The 26056-nt window shown below is 42.7% G+C and overlaps 2 protein-coding genes across 9 annotated transcripts in view; one reads left to right on the top strand and one right to left on the bottom strand.

The window, feature by feature from the left end:
• Window positions 1-6793, top strand: part of ATG14 (autophagy related 14) — a 39466-nt gene extending 32673 nt beyond the window's left edge. Inside the window, exon 10 of the mRNA XM_045451048.1 lies at window positions 3820-6793. Coding sequence (XP_045307004.1) covers window positions 3820-4126 — 307 coding nt within the window. The 3' untranslated portion in view covers window positions 4127-6793. The remainder of the gene's footprint in view (window positions 1-3819) is intronic.
• A 7014-nt stretch (window positions 6794-13807) lies between these two features.
• FBXO34 (F-box protein 34) overlaps window positions 13808-26056 on the bottom strand; it is an 88062-nt gene continuing 75813 nt past the window's right edge. For all 8 annotated transcript variants that reach the window (XM_045451040.1, XM_045451042.1, XM_045451041.1 and 5 more), the window contains one exon: window positions 13808-17103. In XM_045451040.1, the coding sequence (XP_045306996.1) occupies window positions 14955-17103 (2149 nt within the window). In that variant the 3' untranslated portion in view covers window positions 13808-14954. The remainder of the gene's footprint in view (window positions 17104-26056) is intronic.

Here is a 26056-nt window from a genome sequence, read left to right as displayed (position 1 = left end):
TGTGGTCTTTGAGCCAGGAGGAACTAGAGCTTCAAAAGTCCTCTTTCACACCTGCCTCAGCACAATCAAGGCTTTGGAGAGATTGTTACTGGAACTTGGGTGGGATTTTCTGTTTCCATTGAGATCAACTGAACTGAGGATCCCATCCAGAATCCAACATAAACTTTTTTTTTTTTTTTAAATACAAACTTGCAAATATATTCAAAATTGCAAAAAATAATAGTAGTACAAAGACATATACCCTTTACCCAGACTCACCTTTGTTACTGTTCTACCCTGCTTGCTTTATCATTTGTGCGATCTCTCTAAAAATACACACACGTTTTTTTTTTCCCTGAACGCTATGAGGATAGGTTATGTATACCTCATGGCTCTTGACTCCTAAATACTTCTTCATATACCTCCTAAAAATAGGGATATTTTTCTGCTTGACCATAGTACAGTTACCAACATTAGCAAATTTCACATTGATAGAATATTTTAATCTACCGCCCATCTGCCCATTTTGTCTATGGACTAGATTAATGTCTTTTATTCTACTGTCCCCTCTAGTACAGGATCCAGTCTAGAGTCTGGTGTTGGACTTAGTTGCTGTGTTTCTTTAACCTTCTTTAAATCTGGAACGTGCTCATAGCCTACTTTGTCTTTTACAACATTAACATTTTTCCCTTTGTTTTAATAGAACTTTGATTCTGAATTTGATGTTTTCCTGTATTGAGACTCTAGGAATTCTGTGCATTCTAGGCTGGAACACTGCCTGGACAGGAGTGTTTCCTGGACACTCTGGAGGCCACAGTGGCCTCCTGTCCCCTCATTGGTGATGTTAATTTGATCACCCACTCAGGATGCTTTTTACCTTCTCCACTGCAGAATTCCTGTATTTGTCTTTTCTTGCAGCTGAGTAGTCCGTGGAGAGACAGACCATGCAGTTACCCTGCTCATTAGAATTTTCCCCAGGATTTAATATCTATTGATTTTTCTTATCTCATTCAATGTTTATCATGATGGCGCTTACCTTAACACATCATTATCGTCCAAAGTGCACAGAGTTTATTCTTGAAGTTATATATTCTGTCAGGTAATATTTTTGAAATAAGATAGTTTGCAAAAGAGACTTTAAAAAAAACAAAAAGATCATTTTGTTGCCTTAATTGGTAAGAATAATTCCCTCCAGCATCATGAAAAAAATTAGTAATCTTTATTCTCCAAAGACATTAAGCATAAGAGACTTAATTCTTTTGCTAATTTTGTGTAATGTGTGTGGCTCAGGGTATGCTGGGCAACAAAAATTGTTCCAACTGGCCGCTTTGGGAATCATTGACTGCTTTTTCAGTTGAAGTACTTAAATGAGCACCCATCCATGCCAAGTAGACTCTGCCCTGTGAGATTCCAAGCAGAGAAGTACCCAAGTGGTTTCCAGGGGAGCTCTGCCTGGAAAAAGTATCACCGCCCCCCCCCACACACACACACCTCCCCTTGTATCAGTTCTGCCTGTCCCCTGGGAAAACCCTTTAGGAGGGGGGTCTGGGGACCGTGGCAGTCTCCCACCAGTTGGATAAGATGGCATCGAAGAGGGACAGAAAGCAGGCTGTGCCTCTGAGCTAGCAGAAAGGAAGGCTTGAAATGGCGCCCGGTGCTGAGGCCCCTGGACAACAGAGCTCAACAGGACAGAATGAGAGAGCTCTGTGTTTAGGAAAGGGGGTAACCCAGCTAAGATACTTAAGTTGTGAACAGTTTTAGTAGGCAGCCGCCATGAGAAGAGAGAGGTGGCTCCCTGGCAAGCTGAGGCCAGTGGGACTGACTGGAGGCAGACGCTGGCGAGGAGGAGGCAGTAGTGAAGTAAGGACCTGAGCTGGAGGGACATGGTAAGGATTGGAAGGGGACTTATTTGGTGATATGAGGGAGGAGGCCCGCCTGGCTTGTTTTGAGACTGGTCAACTGGCTCAGATACCTGAGATGAACCTGGGAGGTTAGCCCTTGGATGGAGAGCTCTAGCAGGCGGTGAGGCTAGGAGGAGAGGTATCAAAAAAACAAAGAAAACGAAAGGTAAGGAGAATCTTTTAAGGAAACAGGAAAGGGATACTCTGCTAAGATGCTGGTTTCAGTAGTTGTTGATTTGAGAATCAAGCTGCAGGGGGAGGTAGAAGGGTTGTGAGGAGAGTCTCCCAGTTCCTGCTGCCTTCACCCCTTGCAAAATTACCCTTCTCCTGGTAAACTTGGGAGCCCCTGGTCTGAGGGGCTTTTTGAAATGTGAATTGCTACCAGGAGACCAAAGGGAAACCTTGTGGTGCATCTTTCAACTTAGTATTTATATAAAGCCCTAAAAACAGTGCCTGGAACAGAAATGTTAGCTGTTACTCTTGCTGTGTTTCAGCTGGGAAGCAGGGTTGTCTTGGAGGAGCAAAGGCTACCTGACCCTGGAGCAAGTGATTAGGAAGGTGCGGGTGTAGTGAGGTGCACTGGAGGCCAGCGCTGTGCTTTTTCACAAAGGCTGTAAAGAATTTTGGGCCATAGGCCAAATTGGCAGGCCGTACTCGAGGGTATTTCTCATTTCTGTTATTTTTGCTAGCCCCTGTCATTTTCCCCAACGTAAATATCACTGAAACTGGTAAATGAACTGAGGCCTGTGTCCTTATCTTGGGGGTGGAGAGAGAGGCCGCTGGAGGGACTTGGCCCCACCCCGTGGATGGCCGCTTGGAAGAGAAGTGGGTGGGTGACTGTGCACACCCACCCCCGCCCAGCCAAAGAAGGAAATGGCTCTTCTGAGGCAGGAGCTGACCGGCACTTGAAAGGGGCAGGGGAAAGCAGCAGCAGAGCTGGGTGGGGTTTGCTGACACAGTTCCACCGTGGTGCTGAGGAGCTGTCAGAGGGCGAGGCCTGAGAAAGGTTACTAGATTTGGAGATGACGACGTCATTAGGGACCTCTGGGGAATAGTTTTCTCCTAAAATATAGTGCAGAAGTAGGCACTATTCCAGATGAATACAATCTAAATAGTTCTATCTCATTCTGTTATAAATGTGTCCCTTGAAAATTATGGGATATCTTAAAATGTGTGCAGGAGCCTGCTGAGGACACCCATCCAAGGGAGCATTGCTAACATGCATACAGCCGTACCATTTAGTTCTTTTGAGTCATAGGAACACAGTAATTGGAGGCTTCCATAAGGCAGAGAACATCTGTACGGTTTTTTTCCTTTACGTTTATTTCTTGTTCCACCAACTCATATACCAGAGTATATATCAAGTGACTGTTTTTGTCAGAATTGTCTCATTAAAATGCATAGATGATGCAGTAGTATAAAACAGGGAATTGTACTTTGGACCAGCATGGTTAGTCTCAGTGGTTGGGTTTTTCCCATCCAGGATCTTCACAAATCAAGTAGGTAGAGTTGAGGAAAAGTGTGGTATTGTGGTTTTGTTCATTACTTGGATGGCAGTTATTTAGGTAAAGAAAAACTCAATTATAGACCAACAGCGAGCACAGTGCAGACTTGGGAAACAGGTGGAGTGGTGGTTCCGGACCTCCTATCCTGTCAGGCCTTATGTCATGTGTTGTCACAATGCTGGTTGTCTTTTTTTTTTTTTTTTTTTTTTTGACATTTAGTTTTGAGACAGAGCGCCAGTGGGAGAGGGGCAGAGAGGGAGAGAATCCCAAGCAGGCTCCATGGTCCATGCAGAGCCCGACTTGGGGCTTGATCCCACAAACTGTGAGATCATGACCCGAGCCGAAATCCAGAGTTTGGACACTTACCAGCCAAGCCACCCAGGCGCCCCAACAATGCTGGTTGTCTTAAAGACTCCTTCACTGTGTGTGCACAGGTCGGGACCCTTTGAAGTGCGAGCGGACCTCGAGGAGTCCATGGAGTTTGTGGACCCCGGCGTTGCCGGGGAGTCAGATGAGAGTGGCGACGAGCGCGTCAGTGACGAGGAAACCGACCTGGGCACAGACTGGGAGAACTTGCCGAGTCCCCGGTTTTGCGATATCCCTTCCCAGCCTGTGGAAGGCTCCCAGAGCCAGAGCAGCCAGGTGTCCCCGCCCATCGCGAGCAGCAGTGCTGGTGGGATGATCTCCTCCGCCGCAGCCTCGGTGACCTCCTGGTTTAAGGCTTACACTGGACACCGCTAACGCACCCGGACCAAAACATGCCAGGTTTGCATCAAGATAGTTGTTCTTCCACTGTGTTCTAGTAAAGTTTATGTATTCAGTTAAAATAGTGCCTGGAACAGAAAGAGGTTAAACCATTGTGTTTTTGGTAAAGCAGGGAGACAAGCATTTCTGTTTATCAGATGGCCGATGGGAGTGACCCACATGCTTATAGTAGAAGAGCAGGGTCAGAGGTCCTTCTGCCCAGACCAGTGTTGGTGGAAGAAAGACCAGTGTGTGTGTTCTGTTGAAGCAGGAAATTCACTTGGGCTCCCTTCAGTCACAGGCCACAGGACCCACGGATGCAGGTTGACACATTGGTCCTTGTGATGCGGAGACTGTTCCTGAACACTTCACATTTTAGAGGCAGAATCACAAGGAAGTGATTCTTGATGATCAGGACTTGCAAGATACAAACTGTTTCATATGCGTTTGTTCTTATGCCATCATTTTTTTGTACAGAGAACCAGCAGGCAATTTGAAATACTTGATTTCTTTAGGATTTGGTCATGTTTGGTTTTTAGGTCAAGGATTTTGGTTTGTTTGGAAGGGGGGGGGTGGTCTTTTGGGGGAGGGGAGGGGTAGTTTGAAAATTATCTCATTCATGCTGCTGCTGTCGTAGCTTGTCAGACATTCCTGTTTTTCTTTATCCCCACAACACCAAAGAAATGAAGGTCTTTTTTATTTTTGGACCTACATCCATGAACAGAAGAATTCCCAGCTGCAGTGATGGCCTGGAGATTTAAAAACTATTTTCTTACATTCTGAAGGGAATTAAGTTCATTCTCAGATTATTGAATTCCTACCATCTACACTATGTGCATTTTGAAACTGAACTTTTCTTCTGAGTGAAAAATAAGTTATTAAGGTTGTTCCCTTATGTAAGTGAAATGCCTGCCTGGGCACAGGTTAAAATCCACTTAATTAAATGGCCTCTGGTCATTCTTCTGGTGTCCCAATTTCTTTCTAAGGGATTCAGTAGGTGGCAGGTTTTCCAAGAGAAAACCATCCTGTTTGTTTTCTTAGAGGTCTTTGTTGCTCTAGGGACACTGTCTTCACTCAGAAATGCAGAGCAAATCGTTATAGCTGATACTATTCTCTATCGTGGGGAAGGCTCTGACAGAATTTTTCCTCACCAGGAGATCATTTTCAGCTAATGTGTCTGTCTTGTCATTCTCTTAGTGACAATCTTATAAGAAAACTGTAGAGGCATTATGTACAAATATGTAAGTAGTTTTTTATTTTTAATAATTACAAAAAAAAATCCTATGTAACAACTACAAAAAGAAATCCTATGAAAAATTCCTAACAGGCATTATTACCATATCTTGTTAGTGTGATTAGCATGACAGTACCTCAGATAAATCATTCAGAGATTTGCCCTAGCTTCTTTTCTTCTTGTAATTATCATAGTTGATACTTTGCCTCCAAATCCGAGGTGCTATATAGCTTTTGCTGTTGGTATATTTAGTGTTTGGTAGAGTTGCAGAAGAAGGGTGTTTATTTCTATCCAGGAGTCACAGGTTCCCAGACTCTCTGGATTTTCCACTTAGGGAGGAAACGTGTGGGTTCTCAATAGCAGGTGTCTGTTTTAAGTGCTCAGCTTCATGATTGCTGAGCTGGCATTGTACCACGCAGGCCTGAAATTCAGAGAACGGGTACGGCAGACTTGAACAAATACCAAATGAACTTAAAATCCCATGAAATGAGGGTTGTCTAGGCATTTCAGACCCTCAAAAAGAAGAGCTTAGTCTCCAGTTTTGGAAGACGCATTTGGGGCTTGGGGATAGAGACGGGACTGCAGCTAAAAGATGCACAGTCATGGTTTTGCTCAAGCCTCTTACGAAACTATGAATGGGAGATTGAGCTAAAGAATAGAATCCAGAGGTCAGAACTCATATCTAGAGTAATTCAACAGAACTTACAAGAATATGGGAAATTAGGGATTGGTAGGGTATATTTTGTTGTTTATATCAACTAGAGGCACTTTATTTAGGGTTAAATGATCAAACCCTTTAGTGGTTTCGAACACCAACATACTGGCTTACACTGCTGAGATATTTTGGTTTTCATTATTTTGCACTGGATCCACCCTGTAAATATTCTTAAATATACATTTCAACCACTGTTTTTTCCTACTCTCTTTGCTGCTCATTAAAATCTTTCATGTAGGTGCCAGAACCATATGTAAACAGCTTTTTAAAAATTGAAGCTGGTATTTTTTTTTTTTTAAACAAAAGCCATAGAACTTGGTCATGTTTTCCATATAAAATGATTTGTCAAAACAAGGTAATACTAATAAAAACCTACAGGCACCAAATAGGCTGCTTAAAACGGTCTGTTACTTTTTTTTTTTTGTAATGGAATATAACTAAGAGAAGTTTTGCACATCTTTAAGTTAAGGGGAAAAACAGTATGTCAACATTGGGTGGTGTTGGACAGGATTCATTTAAGGATTCGTGTTTCGATAATTTGGTAAAGAGTATTCAGGAGCATGCTGTTTTTAAAAGAACTACAGTGTCTGAGAATCTCCTTGTGGTGTCATGTTGCAGGAATTTCCCATTACTCTGTGACTTCCAAACCAGTTTGAGTCATAACAAATGTTTTCTAAACTTTTATTGTATTATTGCAATAAATCTTTTAACAGTACTTTGCCAATATGTATGTCTTTTTCAAGCTCTGATTGCTCGTTTCTATTGATACATCAAGGGTAGCAAGAATGAAATTTAACTGAAATACTTCATACAAATTATAGGGTAATCTTTTTAGAATTTTTTGCTAGGTAATGAAAAAGGCCTGGTAATCTTAAAAATTAGAGCTTATGGTGGTATTAACAGTAACCGTCTATCTTTAGTAAGCTGGGAAAAACTAGTTGCTTACCAGTTACATACTTTCTGGAAAGATGCATCTATGATGCACATTCCCTGCGGTGACTTGGTGTATGTAGCACAGCAGCAGCTCCGTGGGAAGGAATGCACGGGGGCCTACAGGGTGCCCATATGGAACCTGCCCAGACTTTCTTCAGGACAGGAGAGAAAGAGAAATGTCAGAGGTTGGAGGCGATCTGTTGAGTTGAGAGAAAATGCAGATAGTTTTGAAGAATCACTCTTCCCCTTTTCCCCCACCCCCTTTCAGGTTAGATCCTGGAGAAGAGTGATTACTGGGGAACTGCTGCGTGGTTCGCCCTATTGTTTCACCTGCAGAAAGCTACCAGGTAGCAGGAGGAAAATGGGCAAGGAGACAGAAGGGTCCCAAACAGGGCACGCGCTTCAGTGCCAGTGCCCTTCCTCCTCCTAGTAACACTTCCAAACACGCTCCTCCTATCTAGTGTATACTGCTCGGAGGTGCCCAGCCCCAGAGCTCCATCATGACTGATGTGGGAATCAGGGCAAAGCAGATAGGAAGCACTAAGGATAACTTTATCCTTAGTAGTTGGGTGCTCATTAAAAGTTACATCAACAAGATGTACCAGGAATTTGAAACTGGGCTTTGGGCAGGTCACCTGAACTTCAGCTATGAGATGCTCAATGAGAGAAAGCCACCACCAGCATCCCATTCCAAGGATCTAGTGAGAAAATGCCCTGAAAAAAAGAAATACAACAAATAATCCTAAAATTTGTATGGAACCACAAAAGACCTTGAATAGCGAAAGCAGTCTTGAGAAACAACAAAGCTGGAGGTATCACAAACCCAGGTTTCAAGATATACTACGATGCTGTAGTAGTCACACTATGGAACTGGCACAAAAACAGACACATAGATCCATGCAACCAGAGTAGAGAGCCCAGAAATAGACCCATATTTATATGGTTAAGCTACATACTATAACGGAGGCAAAAATACACGATGAAGAAAAGACAGTCTCTTAAATGGTGGTGGGAAAACTGGAACACTTTCTTATACCATATACCAAAAAAACTAAGAATGGATTAAAGACCTACATGTAAGACTTGAAAGCATAAAACTCCTAAAAGAAAACATGCTGTAATCTCTTGGACTTCAGCTTTAGCAACATATTTATGGATATGTGTCCTCAGCCAAATATGAACTCTTGGGACTACCCCAAAATAAAGCTTTTGCACAGCAAAGGAAACCATTAACAAACATACAGGCAAGCTACTGAATTCGAGAGGATATTTGCAAATGAAGTATCCAGTAAGGGTTACTATCCAAAATATATAAACTTTATGCAGTTCACACCAAAAAACCCCCAATCCACGTCCTGACCTGAATAGACATTTTTCTGAAGAACACATAAAGAGGGCCAACAGACACATGAAAAGGAGCTCAACGTCACTAATCATCAGGGAAATGCTAATCAAAACCACAATGAGATAGCACCTCACACCAAAATGGTTAATATCAGACAAGTAAATACTGGTGAGGATGTGAAGAAAAGGGAACCCTGGAGCACTGTTGGTAGGAATGTAAATTGGTATAACCAGTTGAAAACAGTGGAGAGTTTCCTCAAAAAATAAGTACCACATAATACAGTATTTCCACTACTGGCTATTTACCCAAAGAAACAAAAAACACTAATTCAAAAAGATATGCACCCCTGTTTACGGCAGCATTACTTGTAATAGCCAAGATATGGAAGCAATCCAAGTGTCCATGGATAGAAGAATGGATAAAGATGTGTATACATGCACAATGGAATATTAACCACAAAAAAAGAAACAAGATCTTGTGTGACAACATAGATGTAGAGAGTATTATGTTACATGGAATAATTCAGAGAAAGACAAATACCATGATTTCACTTCTATGTGGAATCTAAAAAAAGTGAACAGACTCATAAGTACAGAAAGCCGGTAATTGACAGAGGGGAAGAGGATGTGGGGATGGGTGAGACAGGAGAAGGTGGATTAAGAGGTACAAACTTTCAGTTATAAGTCACGGGGCATGCCTGGCTGGCTCAGTAGAGCATGCAACTCTTGACCTTGGGGGTCATGAGTTCAAGCCCTACGTTGGGCTTAGAGCTTACAAGTCACACAGATGGAAAAGTACAGCATAGGGAATATAGTCAATGATATTGTAATAACATTGTATGTGACAGGTGGTGTCTACACTTACCTGTGATGAGCACTGAGTAATGTACAGAATTGCTGAGTCACTGTGCTGCACACCTGAAACTAATAGAACACTATATGTCAACTATACTCCAATAAATTTTTAATGGGATTATAATAGATGAGTCTGTGTGTTATGTCTGTATTTTAAAAATGCAGGATCTTGAGCACCAATCAGAATCAGCACTGTCCAGTGGAAATAATGTAACCTGTATGTACGTGTAAGTTTAAATTGTTAGTCTCATTAAAATGGTAAAAATAGGTACAATTTTTATATTCAAGATATCCAAAATATTATTTCAACATGGAATCAATATGCAAAAGCATAAGATGGGGGTGCAGAGAGGGGCTGCAGAAGGGTCCTATATTCTTGCCCTGAGGCTGAAAAATACTGGGGAAGACTTGCCCCACACACATACCCTTATAATAAATCCTCCTCAAATTCACTCATTTTGGACGTGCCCTCAGTTTCCTGTTGAGACCCTGTGCAATGAAGAATCTTTTGAGTATAGACTGGAACAAACTGAGGGGTCTTAGGCCCAGACTCCTGGCCGTGGAAAAGAATGCGGTAATGGGAAAAGGTCCCAGCTGGGTGCTGGGGCAGCTGCGTCACCAGGAGGGTCTGGCAAGGCTGTGGTGGAAGAACTGTTGACAGCAGGCCACACACCCTGCAGGAGAATCCTGCTCAACTGCCTACACAGAGGAGGCTTCAAGAGTAAGAGCACAGTGAAGGCCAACGGCTGAGTCCCAGAATAAGGAAGGCCAATGGGTCAGGCCTGGCTCCGTCTCTTCTCCGGGTGGCCTGCAAACACCAGTTGTGCAAATAGGGCATCTAACCTCTTAGATGGGGGAGGGGGGAACTGACACAAATACAACCTTGCTCTACATCTTCCTGATTAGCAACTTAGGTTGAATTTGGCTTTTGAAGAACCGCATCGTATTTTTCATACTACTTAATAGAGACCTGAAAACACCGGTTTGTAAGTCAACTGTTTGATAGGGGGGAGGGGACAGAAAGGAAGTAATTTAAATAGTACAGGCGTTACTGCTCTGATTAACTGGGAGATGGGATGTGCCAAATTCCTCAAGTCTCCATTTCTGCTGCACACAGCTGGTCACTCAGCAAGAGCACCTCCTCTTTCGTACCTGACACGTTTCTCACCACTGTTCATGGTATACATCACTGTCTACTGGGTGATGGACACAAAGGATTTCCAAGAATAATTCCAGCTGTATGTCATTTTCCCCCTAAATGCTAACTTTAGAACCTAATCCGGGCTGTGTTTCATCATTCCAAAGAGAAAAGCCAAACATTTAATAGAGCCTTCTAATTTTCAACGTCTTTTTAATAGCTCACCTTAATCCAAAGACAATTTGAGACAAAGGGTCCCTGAACTGATTTGTCCTGAGGTCTTTTCTCTGTTAAAGAGTGGATGGGGCAGGGGGGAGCTTTGAGGGAAGGTTTCACTTTGCTTTTTAGAGGAATATCACCTCTCACAAGGGTTGTTGCAATCTAAGAGACTGTCACCTCTCTGTTCCTGACTCCCTTCCCAGCTACCAACACCAGTGGCTCTACTCCTCTAAAATAATACCACAGTCAAATGAGCCACCTAGAATAGGGGTGCTGCCTGTGGTTTCGCTTAGGCATAAATACACTGGAAGTTACCCACCGGAGCATGACTACAGTGATGTTTGCTCTTCTATGAGGTTGTGCAAACACCGGCTATGGCCACAAACTTAGGAATGGCATACACGTCAATAGAAGGGATTGCACATTTCCCACAGAGGTACTTTTACCAACTCACAAAGATTGCAACACTAGCTTGTTTGAACGCAGGGGAAAAGCAGGGATAGAAATGATCAGCTTCCCCCAGTGCTAGGTGCTGTGCACAGCAAAGAATGCATTTCACTGCAGCATGGTACCTGACCAGAAGAACTACAGAACATCGTTGTTATTATACAGCAAGAAGTCTAGTGCAGACTGGCTTCGTTCTGGTTTTGAGACAGGCTGTGGGGAAAGGAAAGGACAAACAGCCAGTCTGCTGAGTGAAGAAGAAATGAAGGCAGTGAAAACCATGGAAAATGCCTGGGAATACCCACATAATAAAAAGTCTCCAAGGCCAGTCCATAAAGGTTGGCAGGGAGGCCCTGACAAGTCCAAGTTGGAAGGGATAACTGGACAGAGCCCAGGAAGGGTGCTCCTAGGTCATGCGAAACTGTCAGCACACAGCCTTCTGCAGCCCCAAGGCCCAAATCAGCCTGCTGTCAGGAGCCACCTGCAATGACAGAGCCCAGATCATACCAAATGCAAAACTGAGTTACCCAGCACAAATCTAGGGCTGCTATAGGAGCATCCCTAACCAAGAATGCCCCCATGGGACCAGCTCTGATTCTCCTAGATCACTTTATCCTCCCCGCTTCAGGTTTCTCATACTCGATGGAAAGTTAGTGTAGCCTAGAGCCATCAAAACCTGCCAGTGCACCTCACATTAAGGTGGTCCCTAGAGAGGATTATTAATGTTTTATGGAGCATGTACTGTGTGTGAGGCACTGAGGGGATGGCATGACCAAACTACCCTCTATGAGCCCATGGTGGGGGAGCAAGGTCAATACATAAAACAGGACATGTGGCAGATGTACACAGGGTGCTTGCTGAAAGGCACCCAGCCCAATAAGGTGGGCAGAATGGGGTGGGGTCGTGTGCACCTCCAGGGCACAGAGCTGTCAGTGTGCTAAGGCAGGGAAGGTATGTGGTCAGTTTCGAAGGATTCCTTCACATGGCCATTTTAATGCCAGTCATTTTGATAAGGCCTGGATACAAATTTTTTATCTTAGCCCCTTTCCCATTTCCAATTCATTCCTGCCTTGGCTATCTGGCATCATCCACTGGGCAGGGAACAAGAGCTGAACTGCCCCAGGGATGATTCCCAGATTTCTCTGACTTTTCTTTCTAATGGTGGGAGAGGAAAACTAAGCCAGGCACATCAGAGCCTCTGAGCAAAAGCCGAAAGGTGTAAGTCTTCTCAATCTGTGTCCCTGTGGCAGTGGAGGAAGCTAGGGTCCTGGTGCCCACACTGCTGTTTCCCTTTCTTAGGAGTCTAAGGTTCTGGAGCAGTGCAGGAAGGCGGCTAGTGCTGCACTGTGGCAAGAAATTTCAAGTGGGCTGCTTCCTCCAGCTTGGCACTAGGGGGCTCTGAAGCACAGCGCCTTCCCCGAAGGGGAAAGCTACACTCCTCTAAATCAAGACCACTGGGAACTTGGTCCTGCCACAAAGTTCAAAAGGGGTCGTCCGTGATCTCTGAGGCCCCCAAGAATCAATCACATGCCAAGATGGGGTTGGGGTATTCTTACCTTGTCCTCTGCTCTCGGTCAACTTGAGGTACAGCTTTGCGTCCCATGTGAAAACCAGATCCTGAATGGCTGACTTGGGAAAACCAACCGAAAGAATGGTTTATTTATCCTGCGTGTCCACCTGGGCAAATGGAGGACCAACAGCCAGCAACAATGAGAGCTATGTTTTCTGGGCACTTACCACACACCCAGCTGTCCTCTAAATCCCGTGTGTGCAGATCTGCTTTGATCCTAAATCACAAGCCATGACAACGCAATCTGGAAGGTATGAAGAGATGGCCAGGGGAGGAGGACGAGCACTGGAGACTTCAGCCCAGGGCGCTCAGGCTGAAAAGCATTTCCAGCATACCTCCACTGGGGCAAGACCAGAGGAAGGGCACAGAGCCCATCAAGGAAAGGGAAGCTCTCTCAGCCTCTCCTTGTCCTGTATCACAGACGCATCAGTGAGTCTCGGGCTCTGGCCTAGCGTGTCAGAGGTGTCACTGTCGTTTCCTGCCAGGGACAGACTCGTTTAGCATTGAGAGACACTTTTCAGTTTTAGTACTGCCTCTTTGGAGAGGAGCAGCTTGCCTACCGATAAGGGGCAGAACAGGCCAAGGCAGATTCCAGTGTGGAAGCAGCTCCAGGGCCACCCACCCATCACCTCAGCCACAGGTGACCCTGGCTCCACCTGGCTCCAGTCCTGTTCCACTCTGCTTTGCTGACCGAGCCAAAGCCTACTCAACCTTTACAGCTCTCTCCTTCAGAGCCATGGAGGCCTTTACTCAATCACTTCCCCATCAGCCACTCTCTGGAGGTGACAGCAGTTACAAGGGTTTCTGGTGGGTGCCTGATTTCAAGACTAGTTTTTAGGTCCTCCACAGAGCTTTCTGGGGTCTGATACCTTCCAGCCACACCCAGCATTACATGACCATAGACCTGAATGTATCCTCACTGACTTAGTAACGATTAGTTATGCCTAGACAAGCGGTGAGAACATTCTAGATAATACCTTCTCCAACAGGAGATACAGTGGGTGGGTGTTGGGTAGAACAAATTCAAAATAAGTGTTCAAGTGTTGCAAAAATGTAAGTTCATAATGTTAAGTGAAGGTGGTCTCTTTCCCGTGGCAGAAAAACAATTTTCTCTCCCTGCTTCTCCTAACAACTAAAAAAACCTTAAACTCTTAACAATTCAATTCACAACATAATTCTCCAATATTACCTCAAAAAGGGAGGAAAAGAAATCTGCAAAACTCAGGTCCCATTTAAGATGCATGTTTTTATTGAAGTTAAAAAAAAAAATTCATAACCAGACAGAAAGAGTAAAGTAGACAAGAATGTTATAATCTGACTATATAATATTCTCTCATTCTTGATGGATCACTAAAATATAACAAAGGATTTTTCTCTATACTAATTTTAAGGTTGTCCAGTTAAACCATTATTTGGTATCTTCAACAGGTTAACCTCTTAACTATTTAGAGTTTCTTCTCAGAAACGTTCATATATTATACAGGAAACATTCATAGTTTATTTGGGAAACATTCATATTTTATACAGGATGTACAAATTTAAGATGAGACCAAAAAAAAAAAAAAAAAAAAAAAAAAAAAAAAAAACCAAACCAAAACAAAAACCCACACAATTGTAGCCGCAACACTATCCTAGCTGCATTGTGGGGATTCTCTTCAGTCAGCTATCCGCGCTATATAACTGGATTTAATAGTGTTATTTACAGAGGGGTCAAAAGCACTCATCTAAGGTAAAGGCGCTCAGGTTTAATGTGCACTTTCACAGCCCTATGAAAACACAACCATTATATACACTGTAAACACCACAGGGCATGAAATCCATCTCCAACCACAAACCTCAATCTCACAGATCAAGCATACAAGGGCTAAGGTAAGGTGCCTGACTTTTCCTTTGTAAGCATACTTTTCATCCGAGAGTGCTGCTATTCTTTCCAGAGGACACTATTCACTTATTTCAAATATGGTGCCAGTGCTTGAAAACATTTCTGGAACCCCTTTTTGGGGATCACCTGCATAGTCTGCAATGAACTCTTCTGAATGTCCTTGATGGTGGCAAGTCTTTGTCGTTTGAGGATGGATTTGATTTGGGAGAATAGGCATAGTTATTCACAGCCAAGTGAATCAAACCGTGGGATACCACCCTGGACCAAATGGGAGGTGCCACTATAAAACAATGAGACCGATTTCCTTGTACAGCTCATAAAGCAAGAGTTTAAAAATTGCCTGAGCAATGGCAGTCCTGATGGAATACGTACGGATTCGCCTACAGTGACGGCTCTGAGAGGCAACACTCACTTGCATGGTAGCTCTACAGCTCTAGGTGGGGTTCTGCAATTCTAGAAAACCAGTCCTTCTGTCGCCTCTCATGTAGACTTTAGTATTCCTCTTCAGTTTCAGTCCCCTTCGCTTTCTTATGGATTGCCCGATTAAAGCTGTGGCACGCAGGGACCCAGTGATTGTCATGAAGCCCCAGCTTACAGCCAGGGAAGGCTTTCTGAGAACGGTGGCAGCACATCCAGTATCCTGGCCCGTAGGGCAATGCCTGGCAATAGGGCTTGGGGTGCCACCGGCACAGGGACACATCCCCTTTCACGTATTTTTTCTTGCACTGCTTGCAAGGGTCCTCTCTGTATCGTGGATCTCGCACCCAGCGGGAATCTGCTGGCCTGATATTGTAGTATTCAATGATAAACTTGAAATAGCAGCAGGTACACTTAAGAGCCACTAAGCTCTTGGTGGGAAGTAACCTGAAGATTTTCACCATGAGGTGGTGGGGCAGAAAAGCCATGTACTGCTGAGGCTCCAAAAGCTGCTGGATTTTAAACCTGGTCTCCAGAAAGTCATGAGACACTTGCTTCTTCCAACTGGATGCCTCAAGCACCGGTAATGTACTTTCCACAGGAGAGGCTGGCAGGACAAATGAATCAGCTGAAACACTTTTTTCCTCAGTGGTACTGTCACCCTCAGCAGCATCCTGAAGGTGGCCGGCAACGGAAGACTCCCTTGTGCTTTCATTCAACTGGGAACAGTCTGACTGGTGCTGACCAGGTGGCAAAAAAAACAACATCCCTGGAAGTGGGTCTTCACAGGGCTTTAAACTAGAAGGCTGGCCTTGCTCTACCTTGGACACAGTGATACTAATGCACAAAGATTCCTTTCTTCTCTGATCAGGATTTTGGCTAGTAAGCGGCACGAGTTCTCTACTCCGACAATCAACAGCATCTGTGGGCAATTCAATGGCTTGAGGGCAGGTGCCAGCAGGAAAAGATGACCCAACAAGTTCTTCTGTCATCTCCACATCATATTTATTGCCATTTTTCAGGGCAGTTTGCTGATCTGGCTCAAATTCTGCACTGTCCATGAGGAAATTCACACTCGCTGGCAACGACGGACAGCCCCGAGGAGCACCGTCCCAGGACTCATCCCCCTTGGGAGAACAATGGTCGGCTCTTGAGGGGCCGCAGTCCACAGATACAGACCCCACAGGATTCACCTGAGTGTCTGGTGCCTCCAAGGCCCCTTTGTTGGTTTTGCCTTCATTAGCCTGAGTGCCATTTGCAAGCAACACGCGGCCCACATTTCGACGGAAGCTGTTATTCCTCGAGAGGCTCCCAGGCTCACGCTGGCTCTGCCGCTTCAGGCACTCAGACTCCAGCCTGGCTACCATGTCAAGGACACGGACTGGCTCGCTCTGTGGTTCACCAACCTCAGAATTTCCCCTTTCCGTGGATTCTTCACAAGCTCCTGGGGCAGAAAAGGGCTCGGAGGCTGGGGGCACACTTCTGGATTGCCCAGGAAACTTCAACACAGCAGGTGAGTTAGTGCAGTTTTTCGTACATGTAGCTAGCAGGGCACTGGCTCTTTGCTCGAGGAAGGCAACCATCTGTATGACTGACAGAGGCCTCCCAGCATAGACGCCATCCCCACTGTCACTCACATAATGCACAGAACAGTGCTCAATGCCACACGCAAAGGGCTCAGGCTGGTAGCACCTGCTGTTGACTTCCCTCATCCTTTCCAACTGTATCTTGGCTTTTTTAAGATCTCCTGATTTTTTCCTTCTTTTAGTAGCTCTCCCATCAATATCCCAGGAGCTTTTTATTTTCATAGATCCTATCCTATTGCTACACTGGTGGGCTGCAAAGAATGCAATTTTCTCCTTGGTATTTCCCGGTTTCACAACAGCCCAGATATCAAGCGGCCCTTCCCCTTCTTCACCCTGGTGGATTGATGCAGACGGTGCATTCTTCTTGGTTTTAACATTCAAGCTGCTCTCTATCGGACTCTTCCCACTCATACTGCACAGAACATTTGGAGAAAGAATCCCAAGAGGCTTTCGAGATGACGCTTTACCAAGAGAGGGTGAAGGAAAGACACTTGGTTTCATGTAGCTAGCTTTGCATTTTTCATCATTTATAGCTTCGTGCTGGCTCATAGGAGTTTTCAAAGTTTCCCTGCTGATTTCCAGAGGTCTCTCTTTCTTCTGGAGTTTCCAGTATGGCTTTAGGTGCATAACAGAGGCCCTACAAGAAAGAAAGACATATTTGATTAAGGTGGTAATTTTGTTTTTAGAAAAGTTTTTTAACATACACTCAGATGGTTCTAGCAAGTAACAGAAACACTGTGTCAGTTCATTAAATCTTTACCGTACCAACTCTTATTTCAGCTAGTTTTTAATGTGTACATCAAGACTAACAAGAGCAAAACAACCACTTTCCATGGTATATAGGCCAGAAGATAAACTGGAGAATTTCAGACTGAATAGACAGTGAATTTCAGAAGCTGACATTAGTTAACATTCTATATGTGAAATTAGTCCTTTAAATGTATTTTTTTTAATGTAAAGTACTGAAGACTTCCAAGTATAAGGCACAGTATAAAAGGAAAGGATAAAGAACAGTCCAGAATCTCCAGTAGACTGATATGATTTCTAAGTCACCACAGCTAGCTTTTTATTGGTTGCAAACCAGTCTATCAAAATGTTGTACCTGCTTTCTAAGCTGGTCCCATACTGTTGAATACTTATAGATGTTTATAATTTTTCACTTGTTTGCTTATGTACTTTGCCCATCTACTAGTCCTGACTTTCTAAATAATCTATTTGTATAAGCTCTTAACTGTTAAATTTTCTCCACATACCTTAAATCAAACACAGAACACATAATCCTTATTAAGTCTAAAAACCATTTTGAACTACTGCAGAAAAAACAATGCCTTGTTTTGTCCCCTGACCAGGGCTGGAGATGGGAGCCATCTTAGAAAGAGGATTACATGCAGAGATCTGTGTTCTAGTCCTTGCTATATCATTAACTAGCTAAACATGGTGAGTGTACCTTGGAAAAGTCACTTCCTCTCTGGGTCTGACTTGAAATGTTAACTGAGGAGTTGGAATACTAAATTATCTAATGATCTCATCAATTTTACAACAAAATATCCACTGTTACACAGAACACTTTGTACTGAGAAAAAGTGTTTTGTAGGGATGCCTGGTCTCCTACTAAATAAACCTACAAACTAAAATAAACGTCTGCAGTCACAGGTTGGTGGTACGAGCCCCTCACGGCTAGGCAAAGAGAGTTTCCTCACTCTTAATCGTGGGGACACCAGTCTAAGACACACATAATTTGGCAACTCAACATATACCTTTATCATTTACCTTAAAACATTTAGTGCCTGCAATGTGTCAGCCTCTATGATAACTGCTTTCAGATACTACTTCTAATTGTCAAGGATGAAAAGTGATCATCCAGAACAAATTCACCTTTCAACTCTTAATTCCTTGAGTCTAGACTCAGCTAAAAGAAGAAACAGGAATATGAATATCTTCTAGCTAAGTAAAGAGAAGTCTTGCATTTAAGACAAAGTACCTTTTCAAAATTATCCTGAAATAGATCAGATTGGTTTCTTGACTATCTTTGGCAATTTCTATCCTAAATCTGTGATGTGCCCCCTTCCTGCATTACAGCATTTTTAATAGCTTTCTATCATTATATTATATAATTTAGTCTTATAAACAGACCCACCCAGAATTATTCAAAACAAGATGAATACATATGAATAAAATAGATAAATGAATAAATGACAAATGAATAAAAAGAGGTATATCTAGTGCTAACTTGGTCAACGATTTTCTGGTTTTTCAAATTCCCTTCAGTCCTTCTAAGTGAAGGGAGAGAAATGGAGGTTGCTGAAAAATCCAATAAATTCTCACATAATGATCTCATTACAGAGTGAATAAATTTAAACTTCAGCAATGTGTGTGCCATTCTGCATTGCACAATATGTTCTCTTCGCCTTCCTCCCACACACATTATTTTAGGTGCTATTATTGATAGACAGGGACATTAAGAAGAAACTAAATGTAGTTACAGAAGGCTTTTGTTTGCACTTACTAACCTATAGTCAACTCAAGTGACACACTGCTAATAGACAGGGCTTTAGCAGGACTGAAATAGGAGATGATCCCAGGGAATAGAAGTGAGGAAAGGTACAACCAAGGAAGGAGAAAAGCCAATACAGCCATTCGACATCATCAGGGTGACTGCTGGAGGGAGCGGACAAGTCTGTGGGACCCCTGGAGAAAGCACAATGATGAGGCATGGGCTCTTGTCCCCTAATTAAAGGTGGCCCAGGATATTAACCAACCTCCTTCCTTTGCTGGGTTTGAATGTCCTGAGGCAGAAAACAGAAAAGTGGTGGCAAGAGTAGTAAGTTCAAGTGAGAAACTACAGAAATCTGAATTTGCGTTGAAATCAGTGGTAGACCACGAGGATATGATGCAGGGCACCAGGAGCTCTCCCTCAAAAACCCGAAAGGCAGAAACTTTACATCTCCAACAGATTACACCAGATGGTGGCGCTTTCCCTACCCCCCCCCCCCCCCCCCCCCCCCCCGCCAAACACAGGCACTGTGGAAAGATTCAGCCAGGTTTCCATGGTTGCCAATCTCTTCATCACAATTGTACTTTGAAGTTCACCATAAGAAAGTCTTGCTCTCTTGCAATTAAATAAAATGCTGGGCTATAGCACCTACCTACACGAGTGTTCCATAGACATTCAGAAATATCCTTGTAAAAAATTAAGATCCCTGGGTACAATGAATCAGAATTTCTGGGAATAGATCCAGAATTTCTGAGATCTGTTTTCAACCTTTAGATTTAACTTGGAAGGGATTAAAGGTCATGTGTTAGATCCGATGTACGAGTATCAGTGGGGTCCCAGATTTGGGCTGGGGTGCTGGGACACCACGAGGGGTGAAGTGGACCTGCCCAAAAAAAGCCTTGCAGACAGTCCACACTGAAGCATCTATTTGAACAGCTGGGTAAAGACAGAACCATTTTCTTGTTATTCCATTTAAAGCACAAAACAGGCCAATGGTCTTTTATTGCCAAATTTCCCCTAGAATTCGAACTCCTCAGTTTCTTTGACAATGCTTTTTCCCAGCTCTTTTCTCTTCTTCCCCAGCCTTTTAAGTCCATGTTCCTCAGAGTTCCTTGTTTTTCTAGACCGTTATTAATCTTAGGCTATACATCTAAGTGCTGTCTTATAGTTCTAACAACCACATACTGATGACTCTCCAGTGGCATGCTCTCCCAAACTTCATATCCTATTGCCTGCCTAGTAGATATATCTGGATGTCAAAAAGAATCTAAAAAATCAAAACAACTAGTTAATGAAAGCAGCAAGTACCTAGCCAACCAAGCCAGAAAGTTGAGTCACTTAAAGATTCCTCCTCCCTGACCCCCATATCCAATCACCAAGTCTCTAAAATGCTCTTCTCTTTATCTCTGGCACAACTGCCCTACTTTTCAGCAGCCATCTGATCTCTGCTCCACTACGGGTACCTATAGGAAAGCCTAACCTCTTTATCAATGGAATGCAAGGTAGAGCCGACCCAGCCAAGCTATCAGCTTCATTCCTGCTTTGCCCTACCATACTTCACACTTTGGAAGCTTATGCACAGAACCATTACTACTGGACCAGATAGACAGAAGGCCAATCACATCACTTAAGATGCAAATTTTAAAGCAGCCAGAATCCTAAAACTAACATAACAGCTTCTAATTTTTTTTTTCACACTAACCACCACCCATTTCCTACTATCCATTTATCATCAGAAATTTACTAAACACTCTGGGCTGGATATTACCAGTGCAATTATGAATAAGACATAGTCACTGCCCTTCAGAGACAGAGAAGTCAATAAACAATTACAATGGAATATGATGTGTGTTTATAAAGATAGTATGGGTGCTGAGAGAATCTAAGCAGGGGGACAACATACAGAAGGAAGGGGTGTATGAAGGGACATAAGGGAACCACAAGCACCAAGCTCAGTCTTGAGGGTGTAGAAATAGGTCAGAGAAGCCCTGACCTTCTAAGCTAAGCCCTAAAGGAAGATACACAAGTCCTAAGAGGTTCAAAAGTAGATGATGCTTTTGGGAAACTGAGGTAGGTGAAGAATAATCAGTCTAACTAAGATGCTGGGAGTGGGGAGACAACAAGTAAATTAATTAATAAGCAACAACAGACAGGAACTTTAGCTGCTGATTATAAATGGAGGTTGAGGGACAGGTGTCAAGGATGGGTCCTCATCTTATGGCTTCATCAACTGGATGAACAGTGGTACCTTACAGTGAGATGGTGAAAAAAGGTGGCTAAGCAGATTTGGAGCAGGGAAGAGAGACAGTTGGGTTTTAAAAAAGTGTTGCCTGTAAAACAGATATCTAGTAGGCAGACTGACACAGGTAGGGTCAACAAAAATAGGAGGAAAGGAATAAGGCAGTTGCCACAGAACCATTTCAATGAGGAAAACATTTTCTGGATGGAGATTACAGATGTCATTTTCCAAACTTTCACAATGAACATATATTACATATATTACTATTATAAACAGGAAGAATGTTCATAAAAGAACAGTCACTTTTAGACCCTATAGCAAGGTCAATGAATAACTGTGTCCAGTTAGCAATGGAGATCCTTGGTGACTCTGTTGTAAGAACTACAGTGGGTGAGTAGGGCAGAGCCAGAAGTTCATGGTGAAGGAGTAACTGGAAGGTGACAAAGTGAACCTTACCAACTCCTTCACGAAGCATGGCTGTGATAAAGTCTTTGTACATACCTGCCATCTTAATCCTTTCCAGGAATAAAGTGACATATAACAATGAATCAATTAAAACTTGAACAACTTTCCTCCAAACAAAAGCCAAAATTCTGTTTTCAAATAATTCCAGTATTCCTTTTAGACTCTAACTTCTGTTTTCAGCTCAAACAAAGCTGGAAAAACTCTCACCTTTAAACACAGTGTATAATCCCAAAATAGAGCCATGGAAGAGAATTTTAACTTTGTTTAGAAAAAAAAAAAAAAGTGCTTGGATAAATCCCAAAGTTGAAAGAGTCATAGTAACTAACTCTAGACTATGGAGGAGTGAATTTGATCAATGAGGAATCAAATGGCAATATGGGGTCAGAATAGAGGAAAAGGATGAGATTTCTCTTTGTGCTAATAATAGGCTTAGTGCTAATAGGAGGCCTAAAATCAAAGACAGATGCTTGTTTTTTAACTTGTCACTCAGTGTATGGCGTTGCCTATCGAAACAGACTAGGAAATAAGTCATTTCCTAAGTTTCTTTCTGCTATGTTAAAGGTACAGGAATGCACTCCAAAAAGGAGTCCACTTAAAAAAATTTTTTTTAACTTTTATTTATTTTTGAGAGAGAGACAGAGGGTGAGTGGTGGAGGGGCAGAGAGAAAAGAAGACACAGAATTCGAAGCAGGCTCCAGGCTTTGAGCTGTCAGCATAGAGCCCGATGTGGGGCTAGAACCCACAAACTGTGAGATCATGACCTGAGCCGAAGTCGGAAGCTTAACTGACTGAGCCACCCTGGCACCCCAGGAGTCCACTTTTATTAGAATAGTTAAAAGCTCTTCTTCCTTTACAAAAGGCCAGAGGAATTAAAATAGACTAATCCTTGAAAGACCATTCCCATGATACCTTTAGAGGAGTTCAAGTATACAGTAAATAAATTCACTGTTTCTTTAAGAATGTAAAAGCTTAGGCTTAGGTCTTGATCTCCCGGCTGGTGGGCTGGTGGGTTTGAGCCTCTCATCAGGCTCAGTGCTGACAGCTCAGAGACTGGAGCCTGCTTCAGATTCTGTGCCTCCCTCTCTCTATGCCCCTCCCCCACGCGCGCACACGTGCGTGTGTGCGTGTGTGTGTGTGTGTGTGTGTGCTCTCTCTCAAATAAAAATTTAAAAAAAAAAAATTTTTTAATTAAAAAAAAAAAAAAGAATGTAGCTTTTTCCGGAGAAAAGCTTCCGGAGAACCACCTTCTTCACTGAACCATTACAGAAATGACTAGCAACTCCAGCAAAGTATTACATGTATATATAATGAAGTCTTTGTTTTTTCCAAATGAAATAATGGAGCTATAATGACTTTTGAAGCCCCACAGTGAGATAGTGGTAGCATCAGGATGAGAATTAGGTTAAGAGTCTCCTGGATCTGCACTTTCCTTGTTCAAAGCAAACAAAAATAAAAAACCTAGGCCCAGAGATGCCTGGCTGGCTCAGTCTATAGAGCATGCAACTCTTGATCTTGGGGTTGTGAGTTCGAGCCCCACACTGAGCATAGAGACTACTTAATAAAAAATATATTTTTTTAATGATAAAGTGTGCCTAGCATTAAAAAAAACACACACACTTGGGGCAGTTGGGTGGCTCAGTCGGTTAAGCATATGACTTCGGCTCAGGTCATTATATCTAATTCATGGTTTGTGAGTTCGAGCCCCACGTCAGGCTCTGTGCTGCCAGCTCAAAGCCTGGAGACTGCTTCAGATTCTGTGTCTCCCTATCTCTCTGCCTCTTTTTCTCTCAAAAATAAATAAGTATTTTTTTTTAAAAACACACACAGGCCCAATTATGACACAAATGAGATTAAATAATTCTGACAGCATCTATTCAAAGAGATTTTTCTCTCTCAAACTAGGTCAGTTTTTCTTCAGTGCCACATAAAACCTCTACACATAACCGTGATGAATTAAAGCAGACACACCACATCACAAAGCCATATGAATCTATAAGTATGTAGAAACTACTTCCATGGCTGTTAAAGTAGAAAAAGTGCCAAGACTAGGAGGGTGTGAATACACGTGCAGGCAGAAGATAGTACTTCCCTTCATAATCCTCTAAGCACTGACAGAATGCATCCAACTCCCACTGAACGCCTTAACTAAAATATAAATAAATAAATAAATAAATAAATAAATAAATAAATAAAAACTAAACAAACTGTACATCAGAAAAGACAGTAGTTCTCAAACTGGGCTCCAAAATAATGGGGGAGGGAGTTCACTTCTTTCTTTCAAGGAACATTCTCTAAAGCCATTTCATGGGACCTTGAACCTTTGCCTCAGGAGGGCTGGATGGTTAATTGTACACAATTTAATGGAAAAATCCTTTACTGTCTGTTAAAAGATACTGAGTAATACAGAAACTAGTCTTTGGAAGCACATGCATAGTTTTCCAGAATTCGCTGCTCACGGCTTTCATCATTCTTAGAATTCACAATCTTATTTAAATACAGCACACAGGGGCGCCTGGGTGGCTCAGTCGGTTGGGCGTCCAACTTCAGCTCAGGTCATGATTCACGGTCCGTGAGTTCGAGCCCCGCGTCGGGCTCTGTGCTGACAGCTCAGAGCCTGCAGCCTGTTTCGGATTCTGTGTCTCCCTCTCTCTCTGACCTTCCCCCATTCATGCTCTGTCTCTGTCTCAAAAATGAATAAACGTTAAATAAATAAATAAATAAATAAAGCACACAGCTCCATCATGATTATCTAATATAGATTCTATACCATGATTAAAGACCAAACAAAGCTAACTTCCCCAAAATAAAAGTTTATAATAAATTTGATGGGCCAATAAAGTATCTAAAATATACTGAAAGGAGTATTACAAGTTGGGAAGGGTAGCCACTACTTTGCTTTTCCATTGTGGTCACAACTGAAGTAACACCTAACAGTTTTACAGTGTACTGCAAAATACTGAATTAGTCATTAATTTACATGGATCCTCTACCCCCTCTTTTCTTGGACTAGGTAGGAAGGGGGACAGGAGGCTAAAGGAAAGAACACTTGCTCAGTCTATTTTGAATTATTAAATAACAGTTGGGGATACAGACAAACTGAAGTATTATGTTTTGTTAAACTTACCATGTTTAAATTAATCCAGTCAACAATGGTTTACAAAGTATTTTCCTATTGTTCCTGTGACATAATGCTAAACACTCACATAACTCTGGCGTATCACAATTTATTGCTACCTAAAACTGATGAGAAATCTACAGTTTTGTAGTTCCCACGAGAAAGAATATCAAAATCCAGCGAAACATTTAAAAAGTTTAGTCCCCCCAAAATCATTGATATATATTGAAAAGTACATTGAGCATTACCAAGAAAATTTCGCCTCTATAAATTTCAGATACTCAGCATTCCTGTTAAAACCCTCTTGCTTATTTTTCCTATTCTAATATTTCTTAAAGAAAACAAAGGAAAAGAAAATTTCTATCCTCTCGCATAGCAAAATGTCATTCCTTGAGTAAGCTTTTTTTTTTTCACTTTGAAACCAGGCATTCTTCCATATATAAATGTAACATATTTTTAAAAGTTTATTTATTTATTTTGAGAGATAGCACAGGTATGAGGGGGTACAGAGAGAGAAAGGAAGAGAGAGAATCCCAATCCTCACTGACAAGGCAGAGCCTAATGCAGGGCTCGAACTCACAAACCAGGAGATCATTAGTCAAGCCAAAACCAAGAATTGGACTCTTACCCAAATGAGCCACCCAGGCACCCCATAAACTTAACATATTTTTTTAATGTTTCCTTATTTATTTTGAGAGAAACAGAAAAAGAGCACGTGCACAAGCAGGGGAGGGGCAGAGGGGAGTGGGGACAGTGGATCTAAAGTGGGCTCTGTGCTGATGGCAGAGAGCCTTACGCAGGGGTTGAACTCACTAACTGTGAGATCATGACCTGAGCCAAAGTTCAATGCTTAACCACCTGAGCCATCCAGGCACCCCAATTTAACATTATTTTTAAGGCAATATTTTCTTTAAGAGTAATGCAGTACTTTCAAAGAACTGATCAGAGCTTTAACATATAACCTCTTCGACCAAATGTAACTGGAACATAAAAATGTCATCTTTCCTAGGGAATAAATTGTTTTTTGTTTTTTTTTTTAATTTTTTTTTTCTTCAACGTTTATTTATTTTTGGGACAGAGAGAGACAGAGCATGAACGGGGGAGGGGCAGAGAGAGAGGGAGACACAGAATCGGAAACAGGCTCCAGGCTCTGAGCCATCAGCCCAGAGCCTGACGCGGGGCTCGAACTCCCGGACTGCGAGATCGTGACCTGGCTGAAGTCGGACGCTTAACCGACTGCGCCACCCAGGCGCCCCGGGAATAAATTGTTAAACATT

This window comes from Leopardus geoffroyi, chromosome B3 (genome assembly GCF_018350155.1).
Source record: "Leopardus geoffroyi isolate Oge1 chromosome B3, O.geoffroyi_Oge1_pat1.0, whole genome shotgun sequence".
Lineage (NCBI taxonomy): Eukaryota > Metazoa > Chordata > Mammalia > Carnivora > Felidae > Leopardus > Leopardus geoffroyi.
This window is presented reverse-complemented; position numbering and strand designations above follow the sequence as displayed.